This window comes from Typopeltis vanoorti, chromosome 14 (genome assembly GCF_054136105.1).
Source record: "Typopeltis vanoorti isolate ZY-2024b chromosome 14, IOZ_Tvanoo_1.0, whole genome shotgun sequence".
NCBI classification, from domain to species: domain Eukaryota; kingdom Metazoa; phylum Arthropoda; class Arachnida; order Uropygi; family Thelyphonidae; genus Typopeltis; species Typopeltis vanoorti.
The window spans coordinates 122,199,038-122,221,413 of record NC_143562.1 but is presented as its reverse complement, the minus strand read 5'-3'; the positions used below and the strand labels follow the sequence as shown (position 1 = coordinate 122,221,413).

Here is a 22,376-nt window from a genome sequence, read left to right as displayed (position 1 = left end):
TTGAGAAAAGTAAACAAGGAAAGATATCAGTGCCTTATTGATGTGTTTTTTTTTGAGTAGTGAAGCGCAACTAAAAATAGTTCAGTCAAGTCGTTGGAGAATTTTTATTAATGTGTTCCGCTAACGTGAATAAGTTAATTCATAAGTGTGCTCACAATTAATTGATGTTTTGAAGATTGTATCTGGTAAGAGTAGTCATATTTGTCTGTTTATTCTAACATTAACATATCTTGGAAGTTCAAAGTCCGAAATAAGATTGCTTGGAATACTGTCTACCTTGATTAGTGCTTCCTGTGAATTTAAACATTAAGTACAGCTGATGGATATGTGGAGACTGATTAAATAGGAAGTTTCATTTTATTAACTTGAGTTAAGAAAGCTTATGATTTTAAAGCTGTGAATTGTATGTGAAAGTTTAGAACATTGAATTAGCATGAGTGATTTAGCAAGATGTATTAAGTTGATTGTATTGTTTCATTTTAAAGCAGAATTCTTATATTTGTTATATATATCATATATTAAATGTTTTATTTTGTTAATCTAAATATTGTGTTTGCCTGAATCCCTTTTATTGCACCGTTCATAAATATTCGAATCTTGCAGGAACCCCAAGTGGAATAGTAAATAATTCGGCCTAAATAAAATGAAGAGACTGCTAACTTAATTAAGAATTGATCCTACTATTTTATATAGACTAATCTAAAAAAATAGGGTGGCGCAGTTTAATTATAAATTTCCCTACTTTTGGATCGGTGATCAATTCGCAATTATTTTATTTATAAGAGTGACTTGAAACTAGATAGTAAATTAGAACACAACATGAAAATAGAACGTCACGACATACAGCTTTGACCCTTAAGCACCCCAAATATGTATATATAGATGTAAAAATATGAATGTAAATATGAATATTAATACAAAATTTGGAAATGTAAATGTTAATCAGTACTTGGAAGCTACATGTAATATATGCATTGTATGCAACGGAGCATGTAGGAATAAATTACTTCCTGGTAGGATTACTATTAGGAGGAAAATGCAAAAAAAAAAAAAAAAAAAACCTAAATGAAACACTAGTCCTATCTAGTTGGGATATCCTCTGTGGGCATTTGTAGGAGTTCTACATTTGTAATTTGGGATCTCTGAGGATTAATAAATTAAAGATGCCAAGAAATTATATTCTTGGTTTAATCCTTTATCCAAGTGTAAGCAAGCAAAGTTTATGCCTGAAGTATTTTCATGACATGGCAACTCGTATATAGAGGCTAATGATTTCACATCACTTGCTTTAGTATCCCATAATGCAAAGCACATATCCTTACAGACATGTATAATGGCTGTAAGTGCAATGCCATTCCTAAATGTCATGGATATTGTCATGGTTTGGGAGGAATGATTTATTTATTTTTATTTTTTAATTTTTTTAAAAATTCTCTATGAACTGTAGCCATTGGATAGGAAGGTGTATATATGGTTGAGTTCTGTTGAAAGAGAAGCCACTGGAACGAAGATTGTAGATTCTGTTGGTTAGTTTTACTATTTCCATATTATTGGAGGGTTTAATATAGATGATGGGGAAGTTTGTGATTTCACATCACTTGCTTTTGTATCCAATAATGCAAAGCACATATCCTTACAGACATGTATAATGGCTGTAAGGGCAATGCCATTCCTAAATTTCTTCTGAAGATATTGTCATGGATTGGGAGGAATGATTTATTTATTTTTTAATTTTTTTAAAAATTCTGTATGAACTGTAGCCATTGGATAGGAAGGTGTTGTATATATGGTTGAGTTCTGTTGAAAGAGAAGCCACTGGAACAATGATTGTAGATTCTGTTGGTTAGCTTTACTATTTCCATATTATTGGAGGGTTTAATATGGATGATTGGGAAGTTTGTGAATATATTTGCCTGTGTGAGTGTGTTTTCTCTATATAGTGAAGGAGATTACCATTCAGAAGGTGTATAACTAAAGTATCTAGGAAAGGTGGGCTATTATTAGTTCCCTTTGTAAACTGGATTCTTGGATGCAGACTGTGACAGAGGAATGAGTCTAATGTATCTAGGCCATGAGACCAAATAGAGAGCACATTGTCTACATATCTTAGCTAGATAGAATTTTTTTTTTTTTGGGGGGGAGGGGGTTGAGTCTATGGCTTGTTTTTCAAATTCCATGCAAAAATTTGCAAAATTATATTATATTTATTATAATATTTATTATAATATAATGAAATAATATTGTAAACATCAAATCTGACGTTGGCTATTTTAGAGCTAAGTTACAGATTCCACATTCTGCATTGAACATTGTCTAGCACTGGTACATCCTTAGGTGCTATGGCAAAATTGTGGCTAAGGCTTAGGCTGATGTCATTGTCTTTGAGCCTTTTTGAAGACAGATTTAGTACAATATGAAGGGGTTGAATTTGCGGCTAGGATTTAGAATTGCACAGACTGTTGTACTTTTTTTTTATGTGCATATTTCTTACTTTTAAGAACTCTTTGGGTAGATGCTTCTGAAATATTAGAGATTCAGTTAGGGCAAAACAAATGGGAATATTTGTATATATGGAGGGCTTTTTGCTAATAGAACTTGATTTTTAGTTTGATGCAGTTCGGTATTATTTTTGTATCTCAACATTTTTTCTGAAAAGACGATTGATTTAATTGCCTAGATAAACATAATTTTAGCTTACCATATTGTCTTGCCTTGCATGATATCTGTTCACTATGAATAATTATTATTTGTGTGATGTGGCTTAAATAAATACACATGCAAGAACTTCCAAAATTTGGAAAACACTAATCCTCAGAGATCCTGGTATATGACCTAGGTTTATTACAAACATCCATAAAGGCATCTCACCTAGATATCACTCTAGTGTTATACTCATGTTTCATTTAATATTGTTTTGCCTTTGTGTATATATTATAAGTGTTAGTTTCTACTCTTTGAAGATTTCTCAGTGACTGAGATGAAATATTGAAAGAATTCAAATAGGTTTTTAATCTTTTCTCAGTGTTGTGCGTATACCATTAAACCTTCACTATGTGTTCCTGTTTTGGCAAAATGGGCAATCCTTGGATGGCTTGGTCAGGATCAATCATCTAGTTAGTGTGTTCTACCTCCTGAGTTAACAATGTTGTAGTCACTCCTTCCTCATAATTTGGGGAGGACTTATGGCTTACTATAGTGCTAATCTGGTTTTTTGGGATAACCTTAGTGTTTTATTCCCAGGCATATATAAATTCTTATTGCTTTCCAGATAATGGATGTTCATGTGCGTGGCTCCAATAGTAGGATCTTTAGCACTGAATCTAACTGCAAGTGTAAATCCTTCATCCTCAAATTTAACGAGGGCTTTCACAACCCTAACCAAATAGAGAAACCAAAGGAGCATTTGTTAACAAAAGTAAAAAATAGAAAACAAACTTTGCTTGTAAACATCTGACGGAGAATTTTTTGGTACTGATATCATAGAGAATGTCTAAAATATGTACACATAGAATTATGTATTAATCAAATATTTATTAAAATAAAACAAAAGTTGTCTCAATTATTTATGTTAAAAAAATTATTGTAATATATATTTGTATTGTGAAATACTGATAATATAAAAGTGGCCAGTATAGCATCATCTATCATTCCCATGGTTTTCTGTATGATGTAATAGTTGCTGCTATTGTGTCAAAATGTTTTATGCCATAAATAGACGGCAAGAGCTAGTTTTCGCATTTTCATGTTAAAATCACTACGGCTAGTTATATGCAGTTAACACTTTGCAGAAAAAGTATGATTCATGTTTTGAATAGAAAAGGCTATTCCTCTCATGAAATAGCTAGAAGTATATAGTCAATCTACTGTAGTATGACTGCTGTCAAAAGTGAAGGAAACTGAATCTGCTGAAATGATCTGCTAAGATAGAGTTCTAAAGCAGCTCTGCCTCAAAAATCTCTGTGCATCATCAACTGAAACAGGACTGGGAAGAACAAACAGGAGTTGTGGCAAGCTATGTAGGTGTCAGGAAAAGACTCATTCGACAGAGACTAATAGTCAGGCACCCTAAAAAGAAGCCCTTTTTAACCAAAAAAAATGAGATTGGTGCAGAGAGCACTCCAAATGGACTCCTGATTAGTGAAAAAGAGTAATTTTTTCTGATGAGAAAAAATTTTACTTGTGGGGTGCCAACAGCAGACTGACAGTTCAAAGACAATCGGGAAAAATTCAACCCTGGTTTGTTGTATCATGGTGTTGGTTGCTTGCATTTCATGCAAGGTTCAGTGAATGCACAAGTATACCAGAAAATTTTAGAAAAATTTCTGCCTACCATCAGAGACCACTTTATTGTAATGACGAACTACAGCTTTCATTATGACTCTCCCTTGTCATAGGGCAAAAAGTGTAAATTATAACCCTAAAATGTATGATACAAATTGAGTTTAGTACTTGAAAATGCTTTAATTTTTATTGCAGGTTAATAAATAGCTCAATGAACGCTCGATTCAGAGACTACCGTGGCCAGGAAACAGCCTGGATCTTAACCCCCATTGAGAATTTGTCGTAGCAAATGAATACCGAAATACACGAGAAGCCAAAAACATTTCATGAGCTCCAAGAACTATTATAAGAGTATGGAACCATGAATTGACAGTTGCATCCATCAGGAAATTGAATTTATCGAACATAGAATAAAACAGAAGTTTTATTCCTTGTTTGTGTATATATATTCACAATGGTAATTGTGAATATAAAGAATATAAAGCCAGTCTAACTCGTATTGATGTATTTTCTTTTATAATTTAAATTGAAAAAAAGAAAACTGTAAAACTTTTGGCTATTTTTTAAATTCAAGTTAACCAAAATTGGGACACAAATTATGTTTAATTGAAAATCATGCTTTGTATTTTTATACAATACTGAACATTCTGCACCTTCACCATACTTTCAAATCAGGCCTAGCCATTATGACATTTTTCAAAACAAGGGATAGTTGCATAGGGTACCTAACGTTTGTCATGCATCTGTGATGTGCATGTGTTGTGGGGATCATCACAAGCTGGTGACACAGTCCCATTTTAGTGGTGGTTCTCATTGTATGGAAGATTTGAAAAATTTCATACGAGAGTCAGTTGAAAATCTGTAAATATTGTGTTTTCTAATTGCTTGTAGTATCTGAGAGCTTAGAATTTATGTGCAAAAGGTGGAAGAACTTTCTTACTGTTTCAAGTGTTCTGCAAACATTCAGCAGAACTACTTATCATTCTTGACCTGTCAACTGTGCATGTTTTTGTATTTATTACACATTGGGGCTTCATTATTGGCTGATTGGTCTCTCTGTTTCCTAATGATTTCGTGCAGTTTTCATAACTCATGGTTACAATGCACACACTTCTCACTATTTTTTACTAGCACAGGCTATGTGACATATCTGCCAGATTTCTTCTGCTATGGGGGGGGGAAAAAGTATAAATATTTTATACTTTTATAATAGATGTCTTCACATGCCCATGAAATTCAACTGTGTTTAAAAGTTGTTTTGGCAGAGATTTTTTAATGCGAATGTGTGCTTGAGAATACTTGAACTCAGCAAGGACACTGTTTTTAACTGATGGAGATAACCTGAACTTAGCAGTAAAAAGGTTAAAGAAAGTGAAGCAACGGTTGTTGATATTTTGACTTTAATGACTGGAATAAAAGAAACTATTGTTTCTTTTATTCCTGTGTTGTGTAAGTTCTGTTATTCTCATATTACAAGATACAGTGAGTGGTTTTATTAGTGAATGTTTCTCTCTCTCTACTCTGGAAGACAGTACTATTTTGTTTGTTCAATTAAAATTTCTTCAGCTGGAAAAAAAATACATAATTAAGAACACAAATTATCTTAATTCCTCTACTGAATTATCTGTTCTGATTATTCTATGCATAAAACTGAGTGTTGAAATGACTTAAATTTTTTATAGAATGCAGTTTAGGATGGATCAGTGTGCTGTTATTTATAGACTGTATTTCTCATAAGTTTAGTTTTGTTATGTACCATCCAGTTGTTTTTGACTCATGGTGATCTTTGTGAACAAAGGCTCTCCATCCCACTCAGCTCTTGCCCTTTCTTTGAGCAGTTGTAAGTTCTTTTGTGTTGTCCATCCAGCTCTTTTGTGGTCTTCTTCTCATTCCCTCAATTTTCTTCTCCAACATAACGCCTTTTTTAATGATTCATCAGCTTGCATTAATATGTCTAAAGTACATCCACTTCTGTTTAGCGATAATCTCCACTATTGCAGTCCTTGGGTTTCTTAATAGTTTCTTCCACACCCATAATTCAAATGAATCAATTCACTTTCTGTCTTCTTAATAATCCAACTTTTACATCCATACATCACTACTCGAAATACCATTGCTTTGATAATACTAACTTTCGTGATCTTGTTCACATCTCTGTCTGTCATAATTTTTGTCATTTTAACATAGCTTCTTTTCCCATGACTCTCCTTTTAATTTCATTTTCACATTTACCATGATTTCTGATTCTGGACCCCAGTAAATCATAACTTTCAACGATTTCTATTTTATCTCCCTCTATTATAAATTCATTTAAATTGTCAGAGGCTATCACTTTTGTTTTGCTGATGTTTAAATGAAGCCTGGCTTTGTTACTTTCTCTCTTAACCAATAGAATCAAATGCTCCAGATCTTCCTTAGTTTCTGCTATGAGGGTTGTATTATCTGCATATTTTAAATTATTTATTTTTCTGCCACCAGTCTTAATTCCAGCTGGAATTAAGATAGGGCAACAGCATACAACCCTGCTGCATTCTTTTTCCCACTCGAACATTGTTTCTCCACTCCTTCCTTCCATCTAACCATAAGTGAACCAATAATGAAGCATACAAATTCATGTTGGAGGCTTAATGGAAAATATTATCATGCCAGCCTTGCTACAACAAACGCCACCTTTGGCTCGTTACAATCAGAGCTCTCCACTATACTCAATCCTGAACTTTGGTCCATTCTCTTTGGCATCTTGGAAGCTTCCTCTCAGAAAGAATTCCAAAAAATAAAAAATAAGCACATCAAAAAGTTTAATAACCTTTATAAATCTAAACCGCTACCCCAAGTTCAACCGCGCCATACAGTAGTCAACCTATCGTCTAAAAGACTCGGCGAAGACGCTGTTAGTGCCCTAAGCCTCGGACACAATTTTGCCGTCGCACCTAAAGAAGTTCCGGTATTGGATATTATGTACAACATCGAACGTGGAATCTGTCACTTAGCTCCAGAAACATCCAATAACATCCATTTTTGAAATTATGGATTCTACAACAGTGTTAATATAACTCTTTTTATTATCCTGGTGTGTTGATCTTCATATCAAGATCATCATCTGGAGCATAAATAAATATACTTATATATATAGATATATTTTAAAACATAGATTTAATGACTTAAAAACCGATAACTTATAAAGATTTTAATGAGAATACTACAACTAATTTCGGCTTATAACAACCTTCCTCAGGTATTCATAAAGGAAAAGAATAGTAATAAACATTGAAACTGAACTAAAAAAACTGGAAATTGCAGGTAATATTTGCCACACATAATTGATACATAAAAAAACGTATTTTTTCAAGTTGTTCTAACATGCGTGCCATTATTTATTGCAAGTGTGTGTGTGCAGGCTCACATGAACGCCAGTATTGAATAACTGCAGCATGGCTATCTGGGAAGGCTGTTATAAGCCGAAACTAGTTGTATTATTCTCATTAAAATCTTTATAAGTTATCTCGGTTTTTAATTTATTAAATCTATGTTTTAAATTTTAAAATGTATCACAACAACCGAGTAAAAGTCTATGATCACACACACACACACACATACATATATATACGTGTGTGTGTGTGTGTGTGTGTGTGTGTGTGTGTGTGTGTGTGTGTGTGTGTGTGTGTGTGTGTGTGCCGATCAGCTTTTACTCGGTTGTTATACATTTGAAAAAAATAGATTTAATGACTCCAAGACCGAGATAACATATAAAGATTTTAATGATAAATATTACTAGTTTCGGCATATAGCAGCCTTCTTCAGGTATTTGTAAAGGAAAGGAATACTTATAAACATTGAATTATTTAAACAAACTGTAAATTACAGGTACAAATTGCCTCACATAATCGATACATAAAAACGTTGTATTTTTCAAGTTGTTCCAACTGGTGTGCCATTGTTTGTTGCAATTGTGCGTGCAAGTTCACGTGAACGCCAATATTGAATAACTGCAGCATGGCTATCTGGGATGTTATAACTTAAATTATTATTTAAGTGGACCGGGTTCAGCAGGATTTCCCTTGATTCTACGATTTTCCTTTCAAACTCATCTTCACAGCGAAAAATATTTTCTGATCTATTCCAGCATACAGAGTGGCTTTGTTGGTCATCATTAGGATTATTTGAAAAAAGAACATGACTGGATAACGCAGTTGCATGAGAATTTTTTTGTATGAGATGTCTCTCTTATGCTCTTCTATGCGTTGTTCAATAGATTTGTTAGTTTGACCAAAGTATGGGATATTGCAATCACACCACAATTTATGTACTCCAGGGTACTTAAGGTTGTGATGAGTAGGTTTTGGATGGCTGATTAGAGAGCGGATTTTTGGAAGTGTGGTGAAGAAGATCCTGATATTATATTTTTTAAGGACTTTAGCTATTTTCTTAGAGACTGTGCTAATGTATGGAATGGAGATGCTACCTTTAAAATTAATAGTCTCTGTTGTGCACTGCTTAGGAGGGTTCAGAAGAAATTTCTTAATTGTTTTTTCAGAGTATCCATTTTGTTTAAAAATAAGAGTGAGGTGATTCATTTCTTTTTGTAATTCATCTTGTTCATTTAAGAGAGAACGTGCTCTGTGTCCTAAGGTAGATATAATTCCAAGTTTTTGTGGTGGAAAATGATGAGAAAGATTATGCAGATATCTATTGGTATGCGTAGGTTTTCTGTACATAGAGATTTTTAATCTTTCAGAGCATCGTGTAAGCATAACATCCAAAAAAGGTAAAGAGTTATTATTTTCTATATCAGCAGTAAATTTTATATTAGGATGTTGGATGTTTAGATGACGAAGAAAATCTGTGAGAGCTGTGTGCCCGTGATTCCAAATAATGAATATATCATCAACATATCTTTTCCAAACTTTTGGTTTAAATGAGAAGGAAGATTATGGCTTTCTTTTCAAAGTCTTCAAGGAAGATGTTAGCTAGCACTGGGGACAAAGCGTTGCCCATTGCCAGGCCTTGTTTTTGTTGGTAAATGGAGTCCTTATATCTGAAGTAACCAGAATGAATGCAATGCTTTAATAAAGTGAACATTTTTTTGGATAATTTGTCCTGTAGTAATGTAAGTACCTCGTCCGTAGGAACGTTAGTAAATAAAGATATAATGTCAAAACTAGCTAGAATATCATTATCATCGATGGAAATATCTTTAATATGAGAAACAAAATGAATCACCTCACTCTTATTTTTAAACAAAATGGATACTCTGAAAAAACAATTAAGAAATTTCTTCTGAACCCTCCTAAGCAGTGCACAACAGAGACTATTAATTTTAAAGGTAGCATCTCCATTCCATACATTAGCACAGTCTCTAAGAAAATAGCTAAAGTCCTTAAAAAAATATAATATCAGGACCTTCTTCACCACACTTCCAAAAATCCGCTCTCTAATCAGCCATCCAAAACCTACTCATCACAACCTTAAGTACCCTGGAGTATATAAATTGTGGTGTGATTGCAATATCCCATACTTTGGTCAAACTAACAAATCTATTGAACAACGCATAGAAGAGCATAAGAGAGACATCTCATACAAAAAAATTCTCATGCAACTGCGTTATCCAGTCATGTTCTTTTTTCAAATAATCCTAATGATGACCAACAAAGCCACTCTGTATGCTGGAATAGATCAGAAAATATTTTTCGCTGTGAAGATGAGTTTGAAAGGAAAATCGTAGAATCAAGGGAAATCCTGCTGAACCCGGTCCACTTAAATAATAATTTAAGTTATAACATCCCAGATAGCCATGCTGCAGTTATTCAATATTGGCGTTCACGTGAACTTGCACGCACAATTGCAACAAACAATGGCACGCCAGTTGGAACAACTTGAAAAATACAACATTTTTATGTATCGATTATGTGAGGCAATTTGTACCTGTAATTTCCAGTTTGTTTAAATAATTCAATGTTTATTAGTATTCCTTTCCTTTATAAATACCTGAAGAAGGCTGCTATATGCCGAAAGTAGTATTTATCATTAAAATTTTTATGTTATCTCGGTCTTGGAGTCATTAAATCTATTTTTTTCAAATATATATATATATATATGACTACTACTATTAACTCGGAAGTTGGATATGTCCATTTTAATATAAACTGACTAAAAATCTGAGAATTATAACAAATTGAGATTTATTTGAAAAACTCAACATGTTTCGTCGTGATTAACTTCATCAGGCGTTAAGAACATAGAAAGCTATTAAAAGACACTGAAAAAAACATTGAGACATTAAAGCTATAATATTTGACTGTAAATTACAGTTATTATGAACTTGAGCTATAGTCCGTGTTAAAGTTCTATTGTTGTACATTTGTGCGTGTGTGGAATCACGCGGTCTCCAGTATCTGATAGTAGAGCTGAAAGAGTTAGGCAAATAATAGCTGAGATTATTGTTCATATGAAGAGGGTCCAAGGTTAATATACAGGGTGTTCGGGATAAATTTGACAGTTTCGTAAGGAAAAAGAAAATCTTCTTTGTATCTATTAAATTTAATGAATTGACAAAAAAACATTACAGGCAGAGTTAATTACAATACTATCAACAAGATTTACTCAAAATAACCACCATTAGCATCGATCACAGCTTCAATTCTGCTTCGGAACCTCGAACAAGCTGATGCTACAGTCTCCCTGGGAAGGGCCGCAAAAACTGTTTTAATTTTATCCATTAACTGGGCTTTTGTATTACTGTAAGTGCGATTGGTGTCTTTTTCAACTGCGCCCCATACAAAATAATCCATGGGGTTAAGGTCTGGGGAGTTTGGAGGCCAAACATTTGGACTGGTGAAGTCGTAGAAATTTTCAGACAACCATTTTTGACTTTTCTCAGAGGTGTGGCAAGGGGCCGAATCCTGCTGCCATACATACGGCCTACCATTGGCTACCCTTGTTATCCAGGGCTTGACTACAGTTAGCAACTCCACGAACAAAGCCCGAATTCCAATGCCAGGGTTCTTCAACACCTGTTCCTGCAGATTTGCGAGGAATTCTGCTGTACGAACGCAATCAGATCGTCTACTAGGGATCTTTCTTCTTGCTACATCCTCGTAGTCACCATTGCAAGTCTCTAGTTCATGCCTGATTGTTTTTTACTGTATTCAGGGAGCATTGGGCAGCAGTCGTAATATCCTTATTTTGATGGCGGGCACGAATCATCATGATACAAGTTATTCTCTTCCATGATTCAGGTGGGTTCCAGCTATCCATCCTTTCTGACATCTTGTATATGAATGAAGAAGGGTCCAAACTTTTAAATGAAGAGAAGTGTGTGTTAATACATGTAACTTACGGAAAAATATAATTAATTATAAATATGTCAAATTTATCCCGAACACCCTGTATATATATATATATTTATGTATGCTCCAGATGATGATCTTGATATGAAGATAGAAACGTTGGGATAATAAAAAGTGTTATTTTAACACGGTTGTAGAATCCATAATTTCAAAAATGAATGCTGATCACCGTGTAACACTAAAAGAAAGGATCCAATAACATCAGACTTGACATAGCTAACATCCTCTCCTGGTCGTCACCTCCAAAAATTAATTTATCTTGCAGACAACTCTCTGCACTCAGAAAATTACGGAAATAAAAAAGTATTGTCATCACCAGAGCTGATAAGGGTAATGCCACAGTCATTCTTAACGCCTCAGAATATAATTGGAAAATGGATATTATTCTCTGTGATCATGCTATCTACATACCACTTGAACATGATCCTACAAAAATTCAAGTTTAAAAAATTAAAAAAACCTACTTAAAAAAAAAGTATCCTCCTGACATTACAAAAAAACCTCAAAACCATTTGGTTCTCCCCCCCCCCTGTATATATGGTTTACTTAAAATCCACAAACCTAATTCCCTCCTAAGACCTATAGTAGATGCCACCAATGCACCTTGCTACAAAATTGTCAAAGCAGCTAGCTAACTCTTTTATCCCCCTCACTGGTCTTACCACATTGTTGCGTCCCATTTTATGATTTTTATTCTATCTAGTGAAATTCTGCATATCTATGTTCTACTATTATCTATGCACGAGATACCACCCAAAAATACAAATATTTAAGTTATTTCTCCCCTTAGTGTCCCTAATATTTATATTATACTGCGCCTTTTGGGACCTTTACTTTGAGATATTAAATACAAAAACAAGGAGCAATTACTAAAATATGTCTGAATGTGAAACAATATTGCAGTCATGACACTATCTCGTTTTTTAATACATTAATTTCCCGTGTGATTAGGTTCGTACGTTTTTCAAGTGGTGCATTGGGCAGCAATTTCAGACAACTGTTTTATCACCGAACAAAGGTTTATTAAACTCATTAGCATGGTACAATTTCTAATATAATTCAATTCAATACTCAGAAAATATTTACAAAGTAACATTAGCTTATCACAAGTAATTTGGCTATGATCCTATATGAGTAATGGGATCATGCTGCCATGACAAATTCGACTCATACAATCATATGTATAATCCCTTATCTAATTAACACTTTAGCTAACCCTATATTAGTCTGAATACGCTATATGCTGTAGCACATGGACATATGTAATCAATTCACTCTATTTAACTATCCAAAACTATGTAGATTAAATTATCCTTTCACTGTACTAACACATAACTTTGACATTTAAAACTTTCCTATAAGTTACAATATACGTGCATAAATTTTAGGACACATAATTATTTATATAATATTAATATTAACAAGCATACTTTCATTATAATCAGTCATGCACTAATGTCCTAGTATAACTTTCCTTAGTCTCTTCAACAGTTCAGTAATAGAATAATGATAACAATTACAGACGATTTTCAGTTAACATGAGATTTTTACAGTACCTTTTTCTCTTGAGTTTTCTATATTGGCCTCTACCTTTATCCAATTATTCTATCCTAGTATGATCTCTCTAATAATCTGTTACTCCTAAGTTCTTTTGGCACTAAACTGTGCTTACACGATCTTAACTTCTTGTACTTGAATTACGGACACTTTTAGAATCATGTATACAATGGCTGTGAAACTCGCCATGTGGACACCGACTTCTTTACAGATTTCCCCTTTTTCGTAGTTGTCACTGGATGATGAAACACATAAATAGTACTTTCTTTCCTTTTACTAAATGGCATTCCTCGTTTCTTACCATAGGAAATACGGAATCGAAATCCTGCTCACTTTTGTTTCTGTGTTGTGATGACGGAGATTAACTCCAATCCCGCCACTCAGGAAAACCACATGAAACCTATATGAAGGACCTCGCGAAGAAACTATCCGGGAAAAAGCCCTTTGGGGGGGGGGGGTTTCTAACCCTTTTATACCTTGACCCCTAACGGTACCCACTTTAATTTCTTTTTTCCACCCCTTACTCGATTCGACTTCACCAACCAATTAGGGTGGCGTTTTTCTGCCAAACATCCTTTGGTCGGCGAGCACGTGACGATGTCTGAAATCCGGGAATTGACCCTGAGCGAAAGTCTATTGTTTTTCTTTTGCTAGCCTCTAAATTAATCCCCCTTCCAAATTTTTAAGAATTTACTTAATATTTTAATCTCTAGCCCCCTCCACATACAATTTCTTATTACTAATCTTTTCTGTTTTACTTAGCTAATTGTTTTATATCACAACTGTAATATTTTCCTTCTTTTATTATTTAGTTCTTCAAACACTTTTTTGTTATATATTTTACTTGGATGCAAGAATATTTTTCTTTCTTTTAAATAATTCATCTATTAGCTTTTATACAGGGATTTTATTTTATTTTCTCTTCATGTTACACCATGATAGCTGGGAATTCTACATTCTTAAGGTATCAGGGTGTAACAACATCTCATGTATAAAAAAAACTCTACCTACTTTAAAAACTTAATTGAAAATCTTACTTTTAATAATACAGACATATTGGTCACATCATCTCATTGTTTACCAATATTCCCCTAATTGACACCTTGACACTCTTAAGAAACGTTTTTCCTTCTGATATCTTAGATCTCTTTTCCTTTGCCATCAACTCTGGTTATTTTTCTTGGAAGAACAAAATCTACAAACAGATAGAGGGAACTGCCGTGGGTTCACCCCTCTTGCCAATTTTTACATGGAAAATTTTGAAAAACTAGCCCTAGACTCTTCCCCTCTAAAACCTTCTATCTGGCTAAGATATGTAGATGATGTGTTCTCTTTTGGCCTCATGGCCCAGACATATTAGATTCCTTCTTCAGTCACCTCAATAGTGTACATCCAAGAATCCAGTTTACGATGGAAAAGGAAAATAACAATAGTTTACACTTCCTAGACACCTCAGTAACACGCCTTCCTAATGGTAACCTTTCTTTCTCTGTATATAGAAAACCTACTCATACAAGTAGATACATCCACAAACTCTCCCACCAATGCCCATCTCAGCATTATGGCATTATTAAAACTCCCATTAATAGAGCCCACAATCTTTGTTCCAGTTAAACTGCCCTTTCAACCGAATTCAAACACATACACAACATCTTCCTTTCCAATGGCTGCAGTGACTACAGAATTAAAAAAAAATAACCAAGTCCTTCCCCATTCCCTGACGATCTCTTCAGAAGAATTTCAGAAATGCCATCACCATACCTTACATCCATGGTACATCAGAAAAAATAGCCAGATCATTAAAAAAGTACAACCTCCATACAGGTTTAAGCCCACTGTAAACTTGCTACCCTTATCCGTTCCACCAAAGACCAGCTCCCTCCTCGCTCAGTGTGGAGTATATAGAGTACCTTGTGCCAGTAAACTGGCTTACTTCGGACAGACAGATCAGCAACCATCCGGTTAGAAGAACACAAGTCATACATCTACAATCACGATTATTGTCAATCTGGCCTTGAAGACCATGTTTTGGATACAACCCATAGGATCTTCTGGGGAAAAAAAAAAAAAAACACCATCCTCCACCATAGTAAATTCAAAAAAGAAAGACTATTCTTTGAATCTGCATCTGCACTCAGGAATCAACTGAATTTAAACAAATACGGTTGCATTAAATTTCCCAAATTTTGGGAAACATTAATTATCAGAGATCCTTCTTTACATCCTAGGCTACCTGCAAATGCCCATAGAGGACACACCTAGATAGGACTTTAGTTTCACTCATTATTGTATTATATTTGTGTGTGTTGTTACAAAGTTTTTTGTAATATGTCTGTGACGGAAACAAAATATTGGAAGTATTAAAATTAGTTTTAATCCTTTCTCAGTGCTGATAATATTCCATTAAACTTCCAACATGAATTCTTCACATTTCTTAAGCCTCAACACACCAAAACATACAGATAGTGACAGTCTCAACAGAAAAGACAGACCAGGTATAGTATACAAATTATATCAGGATCCTCACTAAAAAATGCTCATCTATGGTACTAGTATGCTATAGGTTGACCAACCTCTCATGGATGGTTTCCCCTATAAAAAAAAATTAAAAAAAACTTTCACATCCACTTTACCAATATCTGTGACATTAACACTTAATAAATGATCATCATGTAGTCCAGACCTCTTACTCTTGAAAGAAACCCAAACTGTAGCTACCTCCACTACTGTCCACCTTCAGTGTCCATATCACAACTTTTCAAATCACACTTCACCAGGCTGGCACTTGTGTGTTTGTGAGATCTTACATGTTTGCCAGAGAATGGCTAATATAGAATCCCTTGCCCCTCAGCATCTAGAGATCTAAAGGAATATATATCTTAATAAAGAGAACACTCAATGACTTGGATATATAGAGTTTGTCTAATACTTCGCTATCATATGCATTTAATGGGACTTTTCTTTTATGGATCTTTCTTTTACTTGCCATGCTGGCCAGGTTGGCTGAGTGGTTAGCGTATCTGCTCTCCAGCCAAAGGCTGCGGGTTCGAATCCCGCCGTAGGTATGGATGTTTGTGATTGTCTTTGAAAGCACTAGTGGTGGTAGTCAGTGGTAGATGGCATTGGTGTTAGATGATGAAGGTTGGTGGAGTAGTGAGACAAAGAGTTGTAGACTTGATGCCCTCTCTCAATGAGTCTTTGGACTCCCTGGAGGTGTGATATAATAATAATGCAAGGGCAAAAATTCTGATTTCTCTGCCTGTTTTGGCTAAGTTCTTTTCATAATCTGATTTTTCTTTCATGGTTGGTGCTCTCATCACTCTGCTTTCTATACTGCTGTCATCAACCTCTCAATACTTGCTCCAACATTTTCTTTTTATGCACTCTTGCTGTAAAGTGTTATTGACCTATTTAATTTCCATGCAATTCATTCTCATTCTGGATTTCTAATTTCCTTGCACTGCTTATTCTTCTACTATGCAGTTTCTCATGCAAGGTTTCAAGCTGCCTTTTTCATTTTATTATAATCTTATAGTTAAATATATGCCACATCTAACTCAAAACCCTTGCATGAATTAAATGCATAACTTTATATATGTGTTTTATTATTATTAAATAGGTATCTGCTACAAAGTGTGGTCTTCTCCCAATTAGTCAAGAAGCTGCAGTATTAGGAGATATTAGTTATCATGAATATCATGGTATACCAGTTGAGCAAGAAGAAAGAGAGCAGATTTCACGAAGTTTGGGACCTTTCAGTAAGGTAATATCTGTATATGCTTGTACAGTTGTACAAGAAAGTTCTTTTTAAAAGTTATTATTATTACGGGCAACTCCAAGGAGTCCTTAGACTCATCGAGGGAGGCCCTAAACATAAGTTCCTTAGCTTTATTTAATTGTAGGTTGAACTTGTAGGAATTCTGATTGCTTTATATGTTTTCCTTTTCTGAGAAAAATAATTTTTTTGTCACCTAGACTTGTAAAGAAAATTAGATAAATAACAAATAAAACATTCTCTGAAAATTTTAATTGATTTCTTGTCCATAATTTGTCCTAATGTGTTTTTTTATATATACGAGGGTATTATGCTGAAAGGTTGTAATAATCACCATGAAAGAATTGAGGTAAAAACCATGTTTTAGGTGTTTATCAGAGCTTTTCACCCCCCCCTCCTTTGTGTGTGCATGCACCCGTGCACATCTCCAAATAAAAAAAATTAGAATAATCAAAGAAAATGTGTTGAATTATTTACAATTCTAATTTATTGCATAGAAAATAATTATTACCAAATATGAATTAGCATCATCTAAATCTATATACTTTGTGGATTATATAACCATGTAAACACATAAATGTGATAAATTATAAGAAAACTAATTTAATAAAAAAATAACTAACACTGGGTTTATAGGTCATAATAATTATTTAATAAACCTATTAGTTTTGCCACTTAAGCTAGTGGCTTCGTCTGGGTTAGAGTTAACACACAAATATACAGAGCATGTTGGAGACATCAATAACAACAGAGAAGATAGCTCAGGTCTGGCATTCTATTTCTCACCACAACATTGAATGGGACAAGGGCTCCATGCCGTACATAAAAGACAACTTCAGCACCTGCAATATGAAAGCGGCTACAATGGTAATCCACTCACAAGGCACTCTCAACAGAAATGAAGGGATGATTTTGTGTGACATTAGATCTTTAAACACATTGGACTTCAATTTTTCTGCAAACTATCGGACGCACTTGCTGAATAATGACTGACCATGTGCTATTCATATTTAAATATGAATCATTACATAACTAAAAACGTGAAATGTGTATGAACCATTACACAAAAATACAAGTAAAATAGAGCAGAATCAGAGCATAACTGTAGGTGGGATTTGAGTTAGTGAAAAAAATCTGTTCACCTACAGGAGAAAGAAAGAACAGCACTCTAGGATACCACAACCACAGCACAGAAATATTAACCACTTAGCCAACCAGATGGCATATCTGCTCTCCATCCAACATGATGCCCTGGGAATTAATGTTTGTGGTCAGGTGAAGATGAATCTCATTGCCCAGTGTGAGACCATCACCCCACTTACCGGAGGCCTCAAGTGACTTGTGAAAGATTCATGTTTGGTCACTAAAACAGGATTTCCTGATTATTTGGAAAAAAATAAATAAATACAGAAAAATATATAAAATAAAAATTAAAAAAATTAGAGAAAAAAATTCTTAGCCCACCCAGGGTACTAATTGGTATTAAAGGTTGTAAACCTTTAATACTAAGGTATTAAAGGTTTACAATCTTTAATACATTAGAACTGTATGGGTGGAAATCACATGAAAAAATTACCACAGTGATTGACCAGAGATGCAACTGCTGAGCTAGTGATAAAACACAGAAAGAAAACAAGAAATGTAGCTTTGCAATAAGCATTCTCTGCTGCACTTGCTCCCATGTCCTGGAAATGTTGACAGAGTAACTATACAAACAAATCCAATACAGCAGTATCTCAATTAATGCACCTCTGATTAGTGCGTCTTTTTTTTTCTACTCCCAAATTCGATTAGTGCACCTATATGCATCTTAAAAATAAATGTTACAGATTTGAAAAATTTTCTATCTATACATTTTTCATAGCTGACTTTCAAAAAATCACTCGCTAGGATGAAATATTTTAGTGACCTATTTAAAACATTTTACAGAGTTATTTTTAATAGCATAGTATACTATTTCCATGTACACTGTTCCAAATTTACTGCCAAAATTTGTCTACTAATTGCATAGCATTTTGATGATCTTATGTCATGCCACCTTTGCAGTTGTCTTCCTTACTTTTTATTTTTATTTTAAAGTATTTTCCCAACCTTTCATCATGAATAAAAGAATTATGGAGCAAAAAAGTGGAAGTGTGACAATGATTAAAACTAATCTCATTGGAAGAAAAACTTGAAATAATAAAGAAAAATGAACAAGGCAAGTGAAGAGCAAAGATATGACAAGAACACAAACATGGGTGAATCAACTATATGAGCAATTTTAAGCAAAGCTGTTGAATACAAAGAAAAAGATAAGGCTGCTTCAAGTTCATCATGCATACAGTTGAAATCAAAGTATTATAATGATTGAATTAGAGAGACTTCTTTCTACATGGATCGAAGATTGTAACCAAAAACAGATCCTGCTAAGCACTGACTTTATTAAATCAAAAGCATTAAGTTTCTTTGCAACCTTGAAAGAAAGGGCTATCAATGATGGAAAAAAAATCTATGCTAGTGCTGGGTAGTTTGAGTGTTTCAAAAAGAGAAATAGTCTACATAATGTTCTAATCACGGGCAAAGCTGTAAGTGCAGATAAGGAGTAGCCACAAATTATCCAGAGATTTTGAAGAAAATTGTGGAAGAAGGGGGACTATTCTGACCAACAAATATTTAATGTCAATGAAACCAGCCTTTTTTGGAAGCGTGAATGCCTTCCAAGACTTTTCCTACCAAATCAGAGAAATCTCAGCCTAGTTATAAACTTCCAAAGTTGAATGAAATTACTTCTAGCAATATACAAGCCATTTGAAAGCACATTTTTCCACATTGTGGAAATGATTTATTTCCACAATGAAATATTTTTGTCAATTAATGTCAATGAAACCAGCCTTTTTTGGAAGCGTGAATGCCTTCCAAGACTTTTCCTACCAAATCAGAGAAATCTCAGCCTAGTTATAAACTTCCAAAGTTGAATGAAATTACTTCTAGCAATATACAAGCCATTTGAAAGCACATTTTTCCACATTGTGGAAATGATTTTGGAGGCTTTTCAAATGAATCTAAGTTAATTAAATCTCATTCTGAGAAATTGAGTGATTCTGACCTGCAAGATTTAGATGCACAGCGGGAAGATCCTGAAGAATACGAAGAAAATAATCACTGACAAGCCCAAAGAGATTTCACTGTAACAATTTGAAAATATTTTTTGCATAATTAAATTTTTAACTAGCAATTCTTAGAGGCTGACCCTGATAAAGAGAGAAGCAGTAAAATTTGCAGAAGACTAGAAGAGGCAATAGGGCCATGCCATCAGTTATATAAAAAAAGAAACAGGATTCCGTCAAACTATGTTAGCTGAATATGTTTTGTTATCTTTTGGCTTCACGGTTTTCCTTTAACTAGGCCTTGAGATATACCCTAATTCGTTTATTTAAAAAAAAACAAAAAAAACTAAGGGTCAAAAAAGAAATTTGAGGAATGAATTATACTTTTCCCATGGGTTATTATATTTGATTAGTGCAATTTCGATTAATGTGCCCATTTTAAACAACACATTAGGTGCATAATTCGAGGGATTGCTGTATTTCAAATGTCCATATCTATCTATAACTGAGAGGAGACCTCCACATAGCCTTTAAAGGAATGCAGAGAACTGGCCAGGGCTTCTGACCTAATGTCCACTCACCTTCTCATGGTGCACCCTGTTGGATATCTACCTGGATACTGAATGAACGAGGATGGGCTTGCAATTTGGGATTTAGCCGACCAAATTGTATTCTTATTGGCTTAAACCAATACACAAAATGATGGTACAACATGACAACATTTCATGCAGGCTGGGGGATCGCCCGGTTAAACAAGGCACCCGTTGTATTCGCCAGGGAACCAGAGCGAACAGCGAAAAGTCAGCTACTGGAACAAAGCTGAAAGCATACCCCAACTCAACATCACCAGAGTTAAAGATCGGTACTATCAACATAAGAAGCCTGAATGGCAAAGAAATGGAGCTAGCTGAAGAATTAGATAAGTACCAGATTGGCATAATAGGGGTGACTGAAACAAAAAAAAGACAAAAACTGGTGAGATCTTTCTGAACAATAAATACAAAATATTATAGTCAAGCAATGACAATCAAAGACAAGGAGTAGCCACAGTATTCAACACTAATTACGAGGCTAATCTTCTTGAATGACAGGCAGTTTCAAGTAGAGTGATGTGGGCAGATATGAGAATGGGGAACCGAACAATGAGACTTATTTGTGCCTATGGTCCCACAGAAGGTTCTACTAAGGTAGAAGTGGAGGAATTTTTTGATGCTTTAGAGAAAGCATCTGACACAATGAAAAAGGAAAAGTTGGTCCTTGTTAGGGATCTAAATAGCAGAGTAGGAAATGATTGTCAGAATACAAAAATATTTTGGGAAAATTTGGAGAAAAGAGCAAAGCTAATAATAATGGCAAATACCTGTTGGATTTCTACTCAGGACATGGACGTTATTACTAACACCATGTTCCAACATAAAAATGTGCACAAATTCACATGGAGAGAAGCAAGGAATAAGAAAAGTCTGATTGACTATGTTATTATTGATAGTGATGTTTTCTCCCTGGTGCAGGACACCAGAGTGTACAGAGGATTTTAAATTGGAAGTGATCATTATTTAGTCTTGAGCAGGATAAAATTGAATTTCATATTGAAAAGAATAACATGTAAGAAAGTTTTAAAGCGAATAAAAGTTGAGCAGCTCTCAGATGTGAACTGTAGACTAAAATACAGAAAGATTATTGAAAAAACACTGAAAGAGTTTGAGAACAGGAACCAAACCTTGGAGATTCAGTGGCAAGCCTTGTAAATAAGTCAGCTTGCGCTCTTAGAGAATACAGAGACAAATGTAAGAAAGCAAAACACTGTAAAACTAGCTAAACAAAAGTCATTGGAGGACTTTGGCAAGAACATAGAAAATAAATATCAAGGTGCAGCAAAATATTCTGGAGGTTGTTGAAGAAGCTTAGAAATGGAGGAAAGAGTGCTGTAAAAAGGAGTTAGAGATGATAAAGTTGATATGAAAATGGGAGAAAAAGATATCCTTGAAGTATGGAGTACTTTGAAAAATTGCTAAATGAAACAAGCAGTGATAGCACAGTGTTAAAAACACTCAACAGGCATACAGTCAGGAATACATATCCATACTTGAAGTAGAAAAAGCTATCAAAGGCTTGAAATGTGGAAAGGCAGCAGGAGTAGATATTCGACCAGAAATGCTGAAGTATGGGTATAAAATTCTTACAGTGGCTGCACTACATTGTTTAGAAAGCCTGGACAGAAGGACGAATTCCTGATGATTGGAGTAGAGCTCTCATAGTACCCATATATAAAAAGAGAAATAAAACTGAATGTGAGAATTACAGAGGTATTTCATTACTGAGTGTTCC

General features: G+C 34.4%; 1 protein-coding gene across 8 annotated transcripts in view; it reads left to right on the top strand.

Annotated features, from left to right (window-relative positions):
* The window catches only part of LOC150099873 (protein hu-li tai shao-like), a 542,656-nt gene that overhangs the window by 126,064 nt on the left and 394,216 nt on the right, over window positions 1-22,376 (top strand). For all 8 annotated transcript variants that reach the window (XM_090404245.1, XM_090404248.1, XM_090404250.1 and 5 more), the window contains exon 6: window positions 16,804-16,947. In XM_090404245.1, the coding sequence (XP_090260371.1) occupies window positions 16,804-16,947 (144 nt within the window). The remainder of the gene's footprint in view (window positions 1-16,803; window positions 16,948-22,376) is intronic.